Source organism: Limanda limanda, chromosome 14, assembly GCF_963576545.1.
Source record: "Limanda limanda chromosome 14, fLimLim1.1, whole genome shotgun sequence".
Classification (NCBI taxonomy): domain Eukaryota; kingdom Metazoa; phylum Chordata; class Actinopteri; order Pleuronectiformes; family Pleuronectidae; genus Limanda; species Limanda limanda.
Genome location: NC_083649.1, coordinates 2,839,776 through 2,855,405, shown reverse-complemented (window position 1 = coordinate 2,855,405; position 15,630 = coordinate 2,839,776). Strand labels below are relative to the sequence as shown.

The 15,630-nt window shown below is 44.0% G+C and overlaps 1 protein-coding gene across 1 annotated transcript in view; it reads right to left on the bottom strand.

The window, feature by feature from the left end:
- The window catches only part of LOC133019368 (polypeptide N-acetylgalactosaminyltransferase 10-like), a 60,325-nt gene that overhangs the window by 33,365 nt on the left and 11,330 nt on the right, over window positions 1-15,630 (bottom strand). Inside the window, exons 2-4 of the mRNA XM_061085819.1 lie at window positions 8,874-8,976; window positions 5,984-6,122; window positions 3,624-3,790 (exon numbers count right to left, since the gene is read on the bottom strand). Coding sequence (XP_060941802.1) covers window positions 3,624-3,790; window positions 5,984-6,122; window positions 8,874-8,976 — 409 coding nt within the window. The remainder of the gene's footprint in view (window positions 1-3,623; window positions 3,791-5,983; window positions 6,123-8,873; window positions 8,977-15,630) is intronic.

Here is a 15,630-nt window from a genome sequence, read left to right as displayed (position 1 = left end):
AGAAGCAGCAGATTTGAGGTTTGACCACATGAGACCTTGATCGAATCCCAAGAAATCCTGATTTGTTGGAACATGTGAGACTCCAGCAGGTTTCACTGAGCAGCGCAGACACTCTAATGTTCATGGCTCCCTCTCCTCTCCTCCTAATAACACACTCTCCTCCTCCCTAACGGGGGGGGGGCGGGGGGGGGCAGCTTTTCTGCTCTTTTCAGTTTCTGCAAGTGACAAGTCACAGCTACTTTTCTCGGCCCCGTCTGGCCATAAATCCGTGAAATGACTCGGGCTCCACCGGCAGAATTCATCGCTCACGCTCAGGCTGCAGACGCTGAAGCTGCCAGACGCACATGTGATCGTTTACCCAGCAGAGAGGGAGCCGGGGAGGCGGGGGGGGGGGGCCGAGCAGCACAGAGGTAGAATCGGGTCAAACTAATACAAACTTAATAAAGAAACCTGTTCTGTTGAACCTCTATTGATGAAGTCATAATGTTACCAATTGGATTCATCGGATTCAGAAACTTCTCACCACAAAGAGGGAATGTGAAACCATGAAGCTCAGTGGGATTTATATATATCCATATTAGTGGTTTTCTTTATATCCTGTTATTGAATCTGAGAATATTGTATTTTACATATAGGTGTTTAATATAAGATATTGTGTCATTTCTTCCGCTGAGCGGTGAAGAAACGAGAGATATGAAGGTTCGGCTCTGACAGAAACACGTGCTCTCTCTCTCTCTCTCTCTCTCTCTCTCTCTCTCTCTCTCTCTCTCTCTCTCTCTCTCTCTTCTGCTCTTTACTGTAACCTGTAATTAATAATAATTCTGATGAATTCATTATTAAAAACTCTCCAGTCCTGGAGATAGTTTTAGAATCTATTCACAACAAAGGACAGTATTCTTATATTTTTTTATCTCATTTTCATCAAAGTTGCTCCTTTAACTTACAAATTCACATGATGAAGCCTGTCAAGATGTTGTTGACTTATTTAATAAATAATCAGTTCCTTGTTTCAGCGAGAATCAATAACAGTTCTTACATCTCCAACTATTAACTATAATTGTTTATGTATATTGTATGTCACACTTACAGCTGTTCTATTCTAACTATTACATTTCTTCCACATTACAACACATCTGAAGTTTAGATATATTTTAATAATTTGATAAGAGAAAGAGGCTGACGTGTGACATGAGGCTAATTTCCTCCAACACTGGAGGGATCGTCTAACAGACGCATGAATAAAAACTGCAGGTCATTCTGTTAATTACAATGTGTGATGTGACGCCCCTCCCAGGCCAACTTCACTGGTTTTGGGGGAGAAACTGTCTCATCGTGATTCATCGTGCTTCAGGAGAACTGTTCCAGGGTCTGGTGAATAATGAAGTGTTATAAATATCACAGTAAAAAGACTTCGGGCTCCACGGCTGCTGGTTAACACAGAGCAGGTGAGTCAGCGTCAGCAGGAGTGACTGGGAGGGTTTCCCACCACCTGTCTACGAGATATTCTGTTTTCGGTTGATGTTTTTCGGTCAGTTCCATTTCGATAAATGTGGTTATTATCATATATTCTTTATTATTCTAGTCTAAAAAACCTACAATCTGTAAAAGAAGAGTCAGTCGTTCTTCTGGGAGTTCTCATGTGAATCGTTAGTCTCTCACCACCAGGGACAATTAAATAGCGTCTTGGTGAATGAGTGTGTGAACCACAAACGAGGAACCACAGTGTTGAACCCACTTTATGATGAATCACTTTCTTCTCTCCTCTATCACACCCCCCCCCCCCCACTGATCCATTATGCAGGGGTTCAAAGCCCAGCATTGATTTGTGGTTTATTCTGTGGAGGGATTATTTTCTCCAGCCTTGTTACAGCAGCTCCTGGAACCACAGAGCAGAACCGATTGAAGTTCACTTTGTCCTTGTGTCTCTTAAGCCTTAATTACAGCCCGACTCATTCCTTATCAAAGGCCGGTGATGGTGAGAGGGAACATGAGAGCGGGCGGCCTGCAGAGGTTAAACCTCCTCCTTCCTCCTTCCTCCTTCCTCCTTCCTCCTTCCTCCTGACGACAGAGGGACCAGAACCAAACAGGTTCCAGGCCGCAGAAGAAGAAGGTTTAAAATCCACATTATCTGAATCTTTATGTGAAATTATAAATATTATGGTTTGACATGAATTACCTCTGCTTCCACGTGTGTGCCCGTTTTTACCCCTTCAAATAAAACTATATTCCTGCACATTTAAATATGATCAGATGATGATGATGTCACTAGTTATGTTCAATGTTCAATTATAGCAACATATTAATATGTGTGGGTGTGCGAGGTTTCTAAGTTCAGGTTTACGTTGTAGCAGATCCTGAAATAATGAAAAGTAAACGCTGAATAGAGAAGTGGGATTTATATCTGTTTGCATCATTGCTGGAAAGATCAGACTTTTGAACCAATCACAGGAAGTAGAGACAGCATTAAAGAGAGAAAGAAGAAGAAAAAGAAGAGGAAGAGGAAGCAGCTGCAGTCTTCACCTCTTCACCAAATTCTTGTGTCCCTAAATTACAACGTGAAACCAGAACTAACAGATCAGATGAAACTATGGAACCAAACATGAAGCTTCAAGGTCAGAGAACGACTTTAGTTTCTAACTTTAAACGCTTCACACACTTCACGTCAGAGCTTCTGGGTTCGGCCTCCGAGCTTTGATCGGTGTGAAGCTCCAAGTCTCGGGCAGAGAAGAGTCTCATTACCGTGGAGACGGGAGGTAAACACTGAGGGACTGTGACAAAGAGCTCTAATTAACAAGGAACTAAACACTGTCTTCTTCACGTCGCTGCTGACGGACGAGAGCGGAAACAACACACACACACGTACACAACCAACCACACAACACTGGCAGAGACACGTCTGTGACGGGGGAGACACACAAACAAATCCACACATACGCTGGAGCAGAGACACTTTGTTTTCAGATGTTATTACACTGTCATCACTCTGGTGGAAAGAGGGCGGACATCTTGAAACGACCAATTACTGACGCCCACAGTTACACAGACACACAACCAGACGCTGGAGCTGCTGCTGATTGTTCTTCACTTTGCACGGTTTACTTTTCTGTCTCTGTCCAAACTGTGAGAACTGAAAAACAATTTAAACTGCACGATATAAAAGTTAGATATTGTTGGAATGTAAAATCAAGCCCCTCTCTGCAAACACAAATTTATATTCTGCTTCATTTCCTGCTTTGTTCCAGGATAGGTCTTCAGTGAAGATCGTTATTTTGATAACTTTGGTTTTAACGAGTTATTTGAGGATATGAGAACTTCCTGATTGACAGCTGGGACTGACTCGTGATTGGTCGAGCATGTGCGTCAGAATGTTACCAAATATTAAAGCTTCATTTTCAGACGAGTGGGAGAAGTGGAGACTTTTTGGAAATATTACCAAATGTGAGTAAAATTACCCAATTAAAAAAATTGGTTGATGAGCTTAACGGACAAATACATTCACAAGAATCAGTCACACACACCAAACACTGCTTTCTCCTCTGGGGAGGTGTGTGTTGTCTCATCAGTGTGTGTGTGTCTGTGTGTTTGTGTGTGTGTGTGTGTGCCTGTGTGTGTGTCCTCTGTACCTTTGTCGCTGAAGTCGTCCACCAGGATGATCTCTGCGATGAGCTGTGGCGGCGAGCGGTTCAGGATGCTGTGGACGGTCCTCAGCAGCGACGACCAGCCCTCGTTATGGAACGGGATGATGATGCTGGTGTTGGAAAGCTTCTCCGCATACAGCTTCTGTTTGCAGCTACACACACACAGACACACACAGACACACACACACACACACACACACAATGAACGTGGTAGTTGGATGTTGTGATTTTACAATCCTGTCATTGCTTTTGTGATGAGACAGAAGCTCTCAATCCAGCAGCTGTTCTCCCGCTCACACTCTCGCCTCCTCAGCGGCTCTCCGGTCGCCGTGGCGACAGATGGATTCACTGATGGATGTGTTGGAGCCGGGCGGCGGACTGAGGCTCACATCCAGGTGCAATCTTCCTCCAAACCACTTTTCAATCCATTTTCTATCATTTGTCGTTTCAGTGGAAATTGCATTTGTTCGCGTCTCAGAGAGAGAATATGGAAAAGCAATTTCAACCGGACTCCTTTTCATACACACGTGGGCTGAGTGAGGATTTGGACCATGTTTAACAATGAGAAAAACAAGACAGTGACGTTAAAACTGGGAAAAAAGCTATTTTTCGGGTTCTTCATGCTTTGAAAGTGTTGAAATTGTCTGTGAAATAAACAGAAGTCTGATAAACACCTGAACTGAGTGTAAGAGCAGCTCAGTTTGACCTTTAGTGACCTTAGTCCTTCAGGCGGGCGGCTGATTGCAGCTCAGAGCAGCTCCACACGTTCCTCCTGCATCGGAAACTGCTCTAATTTTATTATGTGCAGCACACGCAGCTGTTATCGTCGGCTCGCACACGCTCGGAGGACGAGCTACAGCGAGCGGGGGGGGGGGGGGGGGCGCCTGCAGAGGAGCTAATCAGGGGACGAGAGTTCTGTTCCCTCGCTGATGGAGAGAGAGAGAGAGAGAGAGAGAGAGTGTGTAGTGAACTGTGTCAGTCGATCAATGTCCGTGTTGAACATCAGCCTTCGTGTTATTCACTCAGATATGAACGCAGGCCGAGCGGCGGCCCGGTGACTGACAGGCGGCCGAGCGGCGAATCCTAACAGACCCGGTCCGAGTCCCTCGGGGGGGGCGGCGGTGAGTGTGTGAGCGCTTCGATTAAATTTCATCAGCGTGCAAGAAATCAAATGTGTCAGTCGCAGGTCGGGGGAACCGGCTGCCTCCGAGGCCCGGACAACACGCCAATCACCAGGAGCCAGGCGCTGTGGGGGGGGCGGAGGTGGGGGGGGGGGGGCAGCGACCGGGTCACCGGGAGAGAGCCACGAGTGTCTGACTGTGACAAGGTCGTCTCGAGGTCTCCAGGATCTTCTCACCTGCTCACATCCTCCATCTCAGGCCTTTGGTTTAAAAGGACTTGGTCTCAAAACATTAAAATACAGTCAGTGTTTCCTCAGATCAGAATTCAGAGATCTGGAAGAGGCTTAACTTGACGTCTGGTAATGAAAACTTTAGACTTTTTACATCGGACCTAACGAGACACGTTCGGATAGCGACACCAGAACTGGACGTGACTGAGATATTTCAAAAAATGCAGCGTCGGGCATTAGCGAGTTTGCAAATCTGTGAGACTGATCTGATAAAAGAGCGATAATCTTTCCCTGGATATCTTTTATTTATCAGCTGTTGCATTAACACTCACACGTACTGTTTTAAAGCAGCGAAGAAGAAGTAATGTCCAGTAGAGTCGACGACGCAGGGCTACTATCACACTTTACATATGTTTTATTAATCTGAATGCACTGGTGTCAGATACAGATAAAGTCCAGGAATTGGAACTGATCTTTTTTAAGACACAATTGGCGCCGGAGCAGCTCAGTCACATTCACGTATCAGTGCTCAACATGTGCATGAGTAGATTCATATCTTCATGTATTTGTAAGAGTCGTGTTTAGAAGTAAATTGCAGGTCTGCACAAGAAGCTCATCTGGTGTCTCAGTGGTGTGGAGATGTTTATTCTGAGTTTCTGCTTTCATTAAACAAGAATCCTCCTGAGGGAGCCGGGAGAGAAGAATCGTTCAAAGCTGCTTTCCACTGTGAACGATGAGGGAGGGTCGAGTTGTTGTGAGGCAACAGAAGAGCTGTGATTAAAGGCCTTTCACTGTTGCATTGTGGGAAAGAGAGGGAACGCACGGGTCGATGTCCTGACAGGTTCTTGATTCTGTCATGTTAGAAGTATTAGGTTTTACTTCCTGATGCAGCTGAGGCCTCTGAGCCAAACATGTTGTCGAGATGTTTCTATACAGTTAAACTTTAACAACACACACACACACACACACACACACAGACACACACAGGACTCACTTGGAGGAGCGGATGTCTGGCAGCGAGCGGTTGAGGGAGATCCGGTCGCTGACGTAGATGTTGAAGCCGTTTTCTCGGTACGCCTGGTCGACCTGGTCGGTCTCTGACAGAGGGAACGGCTTCCCCTGCTCACCGTTACCTGCAGCACACACAGAGACACACACACACACACACACACACACACACACACACACACACACACACACACACAAACAAAGGGATTTAATATAAATTCCTATTTCGATTTGTACATCAACACCTTGGTTCCTACTTTCCGTTTATTCCCTAATTCATTCTTACTCTATACTTAACATTTCCACTAGATTCTCTTTCTCTTCTGTTCTTCTCTCTGTTGAGTTTCTACTGTTTATAGACGACACTGATTTATTACAAGTGGATTTTTTAATGAAAAATTCATCACAAAACGAGTAAAATCTGAAAATAACCACTTTCAAGGAAGCTGCTGGGAGGGAGGAGTCAGAAACAATCAATCGCTTCCATTCAAAGTATAATTTCCTGATGATTAATTGGTTGATTTTATTAATTGGAGACTCATATAAACGGTTTCACAACTGGAGCACGAACCTCATCACTCGCTGACAACCGGTTCCCAAACAGTGACTTTATGAAATCTGAGCTCATTTCAGGAGTGCATCAAATTACACTGAGCTGCATGTTTCATTAGCCGCTCATCAATGCTCTCCACACACACACACACACACACACACACACACACACACACACACACACACACACGCACACACACACACACACACACGAGTGTGGAAAGTAACTCCTCAGGTTAACGCCTCATTTCAGAGAGAAACTCCTCAACGAGCTCTTTTCTGTTTTTAATAAACTCCTTCGGTTGCTTTCGTCTTTCAGGCAAAAGTCTGAGAATCATTTTGAAAAAATTCACTTTCAGATTATTTCCCCTCTCAGTCGAGTTTAATTCCGGGTGAATCACTTTTGTTATCTTTCATTTTCAGTGTTGTTTTGCTGTCGGACTGAACCTCGACTCGCTGACAGCTCCTGAGAATGATCTGTCACTTCTCTAAAATCACACAAGATTAGCTTCAATCTGCTGCTTTCTCAAATATCCACTCAAACTTCTGATGGTTTATTTAATTCGATTTTTATCGGTGAGATCTTTTAAGTTGAAGCACGTCTGTGAGTTTTGTGCTTTTTAAGTTTTTGCAAAGAAAGTCAGCCACTCTCTCTAATCTCTTTTTTATTTTATTTTGAAGGCAGAAAGAACAGGTTTCCAGCTTCTCTCGCTGAGTAAATATCATCTGAAATCCCTCGTTACCATCAGACGTGTGGATTCAGTCATGTATCAGAATAACTTCTGCACTTTGTCTGGCACATTTCACACTTTGGTTTATTACATTTTAACACCAGGCTCTGTTTTTCATTTCGTTCATCTTCTTACATCCTTCTACTGTTTTATCATTTTAAGTGTTTTTAGGGCAGGTGCAAAGTTCAACTCATTTTTATTCTGCTTTATTATTCTGGGTATTTGCGTGATATATCCCTCTGTACTGTTGTTGTTGTTGTTGTTTGTTGTACAATGTACAGCTGCTGTAGCTGGGACGTATTTATACCTCTGACATGTAGTATAACATGTAGTATAACATGTAGTATAACATGTAGTATAACATGTAGTATAACATGTAGTATGTGTTTTTGTTGGACAGATGTGAAGACGCTCGGTCCCTCTGGTGCAGATTTAAGCTCAAGCGGCTCATCCTCCTGTTATTAGTATGAAATGTTCATTTACTCCAGAAAAGTGAACATTTCCCATTTTCTATTCGTCTCATTTTCAACAGGAACACTCAGAAACCTCTGAATCTCCATGAGGTGATGAGGAGGGACATGAACTAACGATGTGAACCCAGTGAATTTCTGAACAGATCTGAATAAATGAGCAGATCCAGGAAGGACTTATTTTATAAAAGCGATCCCCATGACTCTACGGATGAATGTGCAATCAGCTCAGGACGGTCGGGTTCCTTCTCTCTTCAAACTGATCGTGACTATGATAGTTTCTTTTATTCAAAACCGTCTCACCACTGGAGCTTTATTATCGTAACCATGACAACACCTTCAAACAAAAACACAGAGTAGTGTTCGAGCCCGGACCCGAGGAAACCCACTGTTCCATGGTGGTTATTACTGTCACTATGACAACAAAGTGGAAACAAGTGAATTATTTTTTTGTCCCAAATAACTTTCACACTCTCTCACACATTCAGCTGATACGATACAAATCTGTTAGATTTATAATAAAGAGAGAAAGCTACGTTTCTCTCTGTCGGCCGGAGGCTGGATCGATGGATATCGTTTAAGATTAACTGAGTTTAATAATGAACTTTACAGATTCTTCTGAGGGAGAGAAATCCACACGGAGGGAATTAAGAGACGGAGAAAAGAGTCAAGAGTTCAACTGTGGAGCTGCTGTGTGTGTGTGTGTATTTGTGTGTGTGTGTGTGTGTGTGTGTCTGTGTGTGTGTGGTCTTGTGCAATCACTGAGCAGATGTTCTCAGTAAAATCAACAGAACACGTTGGACGTACCGACGCGTACGAAACAAGACCAGAAACGCTGAGTCAGTGTTCAAGCTACACACTCTGATGCTAACAGGAGTCAGAGTTAGTTCACAATAAATCAACACACGTTTCATAGCAGCAGGTCATTAGTATCGGCTGTGTATGAGGATGACAGCTCCAAAAAAGTAAAGGCCCCTGGTGGCTGTTACAGTCATAAACTGAACCTTCTCTACATTTACCGAAATAAAAAGTCAAAGTTCACGATGAGCAGATGTGGTCTTTTAGCTTCTGATCACAATGACAAACACGGAGCAGGTGTTGTGAGTGAAGTCGTTGGACTCACCCACGCGGGCGGCGTCTCTCCTGATCCCTTCGTAGTCGTGCCAGTCCGTCCGCCGCACGCCATCGAGTCCCACCTGAGCCACCTTCCTCCTCTGGTTCACCTCCTGCACCAGCACACAGAAAAGCACATCAATGACCCCATCTATTCAGGCTTTAACAGTCGATGAAAATACACCAGGTACAAAATAATACAATCTCCAGATGGAGTTTATTCAGAAGGAGAATCTCTGAAAACGGGACGACCTTGAGTGTGAGCGTCGAGCAAATAAAGGAAAATATGCTTTCAGGTCTTTTTACAGTAATGAGATTATTCCTCAGAAACAGAAATGATACTTGGAAACACTGAGGAGGATGAGGATGAGGAGGATGAGGAGACAGAGGAAGAGGATGAGGAGGAAGAGGAAGAGGAAGAGGAAGAGGATGAGGATGAGGATGAGGATAAGGAGAAAGAGGAGGAGGACAAGGATGAGGAGGAGGAGAAAGAGGAGGAGGAGGAGGATGAGGATGAGGATGAGGAGGAAGAAGATGAGGAGGAAGAGGATGAGGATGAGGATGAGGATGAGGATGAGGAGGATGAGGATCAGGAGGAGGAGAAAGAGGAGGAGGATGAGGATGAGGAGGAAGAAGATGAGGAGGAAGAGGATGAGGATGAGGATGAGGATGAGGATGAGGAGGAAGAGGAGGAAGAGGACGAGGATGAGGATGAGGATGAGGATGAGGATGAGGATAACGAGGATAACGAGGATGAGGAGGAGGAAGAGGAGGAGGACGATGAGGAGGACGATGATGAGGAGGAAGAGGAGGAAGAAGATAAGGAGGAGGAGGAGGAGGAGGAGGAGGAGGAGGAGGAGGAGGAGGAGGAGGAGGAGGAGGAGGAGGAAGAGGAAGAGGAAGAGGATGAGGAGGACGAGGATGAGGATGAGGAGGATAAGGATGAGGAGGAAGAGGACGAGGATGAGGAGGAAGAGGACAAGGATGAGGAGGAATAGGATGAGCAGGAAGAGTGTAAGGAGGATGAGGAGGAGGAGGAAGAGGAAGAGGATGAGGATGAGGATGAGGATGAGGATGAGGATGAGGATGAGGATGAGGATGAGGATGAGGATGAGGATAACGAGGATGAGGATGAGGATGAGGATAACGAAGATAACGAGGATGAGGAGGAGGAAGAGGAGGAGGACGATGAGGAGGAAGATGATGAGGAGGAAGAGGAGGAAAAAGATAAGGAGGAGGAGGAAGAGGAAGAGGAAGAGGATGAGGAGGACGAGGATGAGGATGAGGCGGATAAGGATGAGGAGGAAGAGGATGAGGAGGAAGAGGATGAGGATGAGGAGGAGAACGTGAGAGACTAAATAATATTGATACATAATCAACAACATAATCCATTCGCAGATGGAACCCGTGCTGGAAAATGTTTTTTTTGTATTTTTCAACAGACACAAACATTTGTGGAAGAAAATGTAACATCCATTTCAATCTTCCTCGTGGGCGTCGGCCAAAACCTGAGCTTCTGTTTTCACTTTGCTTCCTGAGACGTGCTGCTGACAGCTGGCTTCGGAAAAACAGAAGAATAATGCCAAAAAAATTCTAAAAACTACATTTGATTTCATCTACACACACACACACACACACACACACACACACACACACACACACACACACAGACACACACATACACACACACAGGCACACGAGCTAATATTCTCTCCTCAGCATTAAAATGCATAAGGAGCCGTTTATGAAATTCTCCCTGCTTCTGGAATTACTTTCAGTGACTCCAGATATTACAGGATCACAGCACAACGGTAAATGAATGAGTTCCATGGGAGGAAGCAATTAGTGAAACGTTGTTAACACAAGCGACACGTCTGACTGCAAGGAAAACTATTAACCAGGCGGTTAGCTGATACCACAGCGCCGTTAAACAAACCGCTGTGGAGAGCAGTGTGTGTCTGTGTGTGTGTGTGTGTCTCTGTGTGTGTGTGTGTGTCTCTGTGTGTGTGTGTGTGTGTGTGTGTGTAGTGTACAGTGCCTGCAGCAGCTGTTCTGTTTGCTCTCAGTCTGCTTGACATTTCAGAGACGGCCGAGCCGATCAGGAGCAGAGACACTGCGTCGATATCAAACAACTCTTTCACTGGGAGCTGCACACTGATGCTAACAGGAGGCGGAGTCAGTGCACGATACATCCACGCACGTTTTCCACCAGCAGGTCATTGTGATGTCGGCTGTGGAGAGTCTGAGTCCACAGAACACTTCTTTCAGGTTCAGGTGTAAACAGTGTTGCAGCCGATTCCAACACAACTGAAGATATCAGTGACTTATATTCAGCAGAGTGGTGAGAAGATAATAAGTGGTTTTCATTTCTGGGTGAACTATTCCTTTAATCCAATGGAAATTGAATTACATAACTTTATGTGCATAAAAAGCGTCTGTAGACAGGAGTGGAGTTTTGGAGGCAGCGCAGGAACAGGAAGTGTTGAGGGACAGAATCTGGCAGATTTGACTCATCACAGAACAAGTCAACACCCGTTCGTCTGTCAGTGATCGTCTGGATTGTTCAGCTCCAATTCTCTTGGAAATAATCAGCTTCTAATTACTCAGATTGATGGAGTGAGTGAGTGATGAGGTCACTGAAGGGAAACAGCCGCGGGTTCGATGCTGCACAGCTCATGAACGACCAGGAGGCTTCAGATAACTTTACTTTTACTTTCTAACAAGATCCAGTTCGAGATTGAACCATTTTCTCTCTTATACGTTATCTTTGTTTTATTTCAGTAAAACTCCGGTCTCCTCTTTCACAGTTTCCTGTTTCCTCTCAGTGGTCGTACCTGACGTGCACTGAGCTTCCCTCGGTGTCTCAGAATAAAGGAGGCGACACTGTGCCGCATCATTTCGTTTGATTACATTTTCAGCTCCTGCTCCACCAGAGCTGCTGCTGTAACAAGACCTTGAAACACAAGACGAGGAGGAAGAGGAACCTTCACATCACGAGTCGCTGCGAGTGTTTCACTGGGACTCTGCCAAGATGTTGTTTTTGTGTATGGTACTATTTTGTTTGTGTGTGTGTGTGTGTGTGTGTTTGTATGTGTAAGTAAAAATTATCAAAATAGAAAAAGAAGGGGTAGAGAGACATTGAGAAGAAGGAGAATGAGGAGGAGACGAAAACTGAAAATATTTCTCCTCTGTTTGCAACCCACTCCCACACACACACACACACACACACACACACACACACACGGGAATTAACTCCCAGAAAAAAGATTATATAATCAATTCTTGTGGAACTTTCCGTAGATGCACGCTCATTCTCATCCAGATTGTTTTTTGAGTTCAACTGGATTCACTTTGGATTTGCTGTCGTTCTGCATCCTAATTATTAAAGTCGGTACAGATTAATAAAACAATACCAATAAATATCGCTAAATCCTTTTTCATCAAAAGTCTGATATTCATCAAATACAAATCAAGAAAACAAATATCTCAGGATGGAAAAGCTGAGTCACAGACGGAGATTTAAAGAGTTTGTGTTGATAAGAGCTGCGTCAACGTCACATTAGTATTCAGGATAGTTAATCTCAGTATTAGTGGAGATTTAATTTCCACTTTCATTCCAAACTCACAGTCGAGCGACTTCTCAGGAGAAACAATCTTTTCAATCAACCTGATTCATCATGTCTCTGACGTCTCCCAGAGCTTCACCTGCTGCTGCCTGGACCAACACAAACCCTGAGAGGAGCCGACCTCGTGACCTCCTGCTTCACCTGGAGAACGATCCTCTTCCAGATAAGAGCTCATATTATCATGTCATATTAATATTCAGGATATTTGAACTCAATATTAGTGGAGATTTAATTTACACTTTCATTCCAAACTCACAGTCGAGCGACTTCTCAGGAGAAACAAACTTTTCAATCAACCGGACCATCATGTCTCTGACGTCTCCCAGAGCTTCACCTGCTGCTGCCTGGACCAACAAGAACCCTGAGAGGAGCCGACCTCGTGACCTCCTGCTTCACCTGGAGAAAGATCCTCTTCCAGATAAGAGCTGCGTCGATGTCATATTAATATTCAGGATATTTGATCTCAGTATTAGTGGAGAAGGAGGCAGGAGGAGGTGGAGGGCTACAGCTGTGGACCTGCAGCTTCCCATCTCGTGAACAGCTCATGTAACCGTTGATCTCGTTTTAAAACCAGTCATTTTGATTCTGCTCGTTGTGGTACTATTTCCTCTGCCCCCCCGCTGCGTGCTGCTTCATAATGGCCGTCATAACAGAGACGAGGCTTCACGCTGCCACAAACTCATTTCTGCCCCGGGCGCTTGTGGACTGAATCAATATTCAAGGTGCAGCACAGACGAGCGGGAGCCTCACCGGTCGTATCTCCATCATCTGAGCCATCACTAATTACAGAGCTCCGCGTCTGACGAGGGACTAATATGGAAATTCATACTTTGTGGAGCAAACTGAGCGAGAGACAGAGGAAGAGCAAATGAATCACTAATCAACTTTCATGCTTCCGTCTAACGGTCTGTTCAGCTAATGTTTGCTAAAGGGTCGGTGGCCGGGTGGGGAAACACAAACGAGTTCTGTAGTGTGTGTGGACCTCCTCTTCATCACTGGACTCTTTCCTCTCAGTGTCGGACTTCAAAGTTCAACGAGATCTTCAGTGCTAACCTCTGAATGTCTGAATGTTTCATTTAACCTCCATTAACTTCCAAAGGTCGACCAAACTCCTGCTTTTGGACAAAACCCTGAAGAAGAGTCGAGGAAAAGAGGAAAAACAATCTTTAAACTAATATCTTAGTATTTTAGAAGCTGCTTGAAGTTCTGTGCTTCAGGCTGAGGGATTTTTGAAGTCCGACTCAAAGTCCAAATCCTTCAGGAAGTTTCTCTGAAGTTCTGAGTTTGTCCGTTTAATCTTCGGTGAGTTTTGACCTGATGAAAGATGTGAAGCTCAGGTGTCTCCCTCCAAGTAACCTGGTGTTTGATGGAGGATGTGGGTTCCATCCTCATGTGGCTCAGTGAATTTAGTTCTTACAGAAGACTGAGCAAATGCAAAGAGAACCAAGGTTAGTTCACTTCAGACTCTAATGCTGCAGCTGCTGGTTCAAATCCTGCAGCGCAAACAATGTTCAACCAGATCTGACAACTTCCAGTTGCATGTCCTGGAAACCAGTGAAGGAGAAGCTGCAGCTCCCAGTTCTCATTCATTTAGACAGACGACATAAATATAGCTAATCTTAGCTTAGCAACTGTAGCTTTACACACGAGTTGGAATTGCTAATTTCTTTGGGTCAAACCATTCTTCTTATAATAATGTTTAAAAAGGGAAAATAACAAGAATACCACTGTAAGAGATGTATTCATACCGTTGTTTCTTAATTGTTGTGAACTTCAAACTTTAACGAGTTGTGATGATGTGGTAATTGATTCCAAAGCCACGGAGCAGCTCGTTAGCGAACTACATTAACACGTGGAGTCTCAGGTCAAAGACACAACACAGCATTTATTTCTGTCTTCGACCACAAACCTCTAATTGTTGAGGACTGTTGTTTTTTTTCCTGACTCTTCAGTCTTTGCACCATTACATCACGTGTGCAGCGATCAGCTAAATGGCCTTAATTAGCTTCATTAGTTTAATTAGCTAAAGCTAGCGAGCGCTGATAACATCAGGCAACAACGGTTTCAGCTTCTTCAGCGGAAAAACTGACGGCAGGGAAAAGAAAAAGCTGCTTTTCATTCACTCTGACAAAAGAGCCATTGTGGAACATTACAAAGAAATGTGTTCTGTTATCAGTGGAGAAGGGAAAATAGAAGATCAACCCTTCTCCTTACAGCTTTGTGCTTTTTATTCTTTAAATACCATTTGGCTCCATCTCACACACGAGTTCCTGAATGTGTCTAACATGTCGCAGCTTGAAAAGGTCTTCGACGCCAAAACCCTCCAACAATGACACAAAGAGCACAGCCGGTGGAAATGTCATGCTAACCTCTGAGGCATCACCTTTCCAGCAGAGCGTTACCTCATCATGGCGGTGGCTCTATTCTTCCTTGAATTGCATTGTGGGACGGGAGGAAACGTTTCTCCTGAGAAATAGACGACAGAGAAAACCAGAACAAAACAGCCGCGACCTCCCAGCTCTCACCTGCTGATCCTAAACTTTCTATTAAAGAGCAAATAAAAAAAACTGCAGACGAGTTGGACCCGAGAGTTTAGAAAGTCACGTTTCACCTGTGAATGCTTTTTGTTGCACGTCGTCACTGAATAAATATCACTGCAGTATTTTATCATCCTCAGTTTCTAATTGACCATATTTCTATGTGACAGCAACATGAGAAAAGAATTACCAAACTGCCAAGTCAATGATTTACTATAAAAGCTTATCAGGTGTTTCTTGGCTAAATGTAATCAAATCATGCAACACTGCACATTGTTTGTATTCAGTTGTACTAATGCAAAGTTGTTATTTCATATAATTAAGTTGAGTAATTGGATGGATTCACGTCACATTTGGTCGATATTCAATATTGACGAATGATGACATTGATGATACTTTTAGATAAGATTCAAAAGTCAAAGTTGGAAAACTCTATTTGGGAATTAGCTCAACGTGACCTTGGAATGTGAAAGAAGGAAACTGTTATCGATCTGATTGATTAAAGATCAGAGAAAGTAAGTCTGACAATAATGTTGATTATCTCAGCTCCACACACGACACTGAGATTTACTCTTCCTCCAAGTCGCTACCGTCTGAGCTGAGA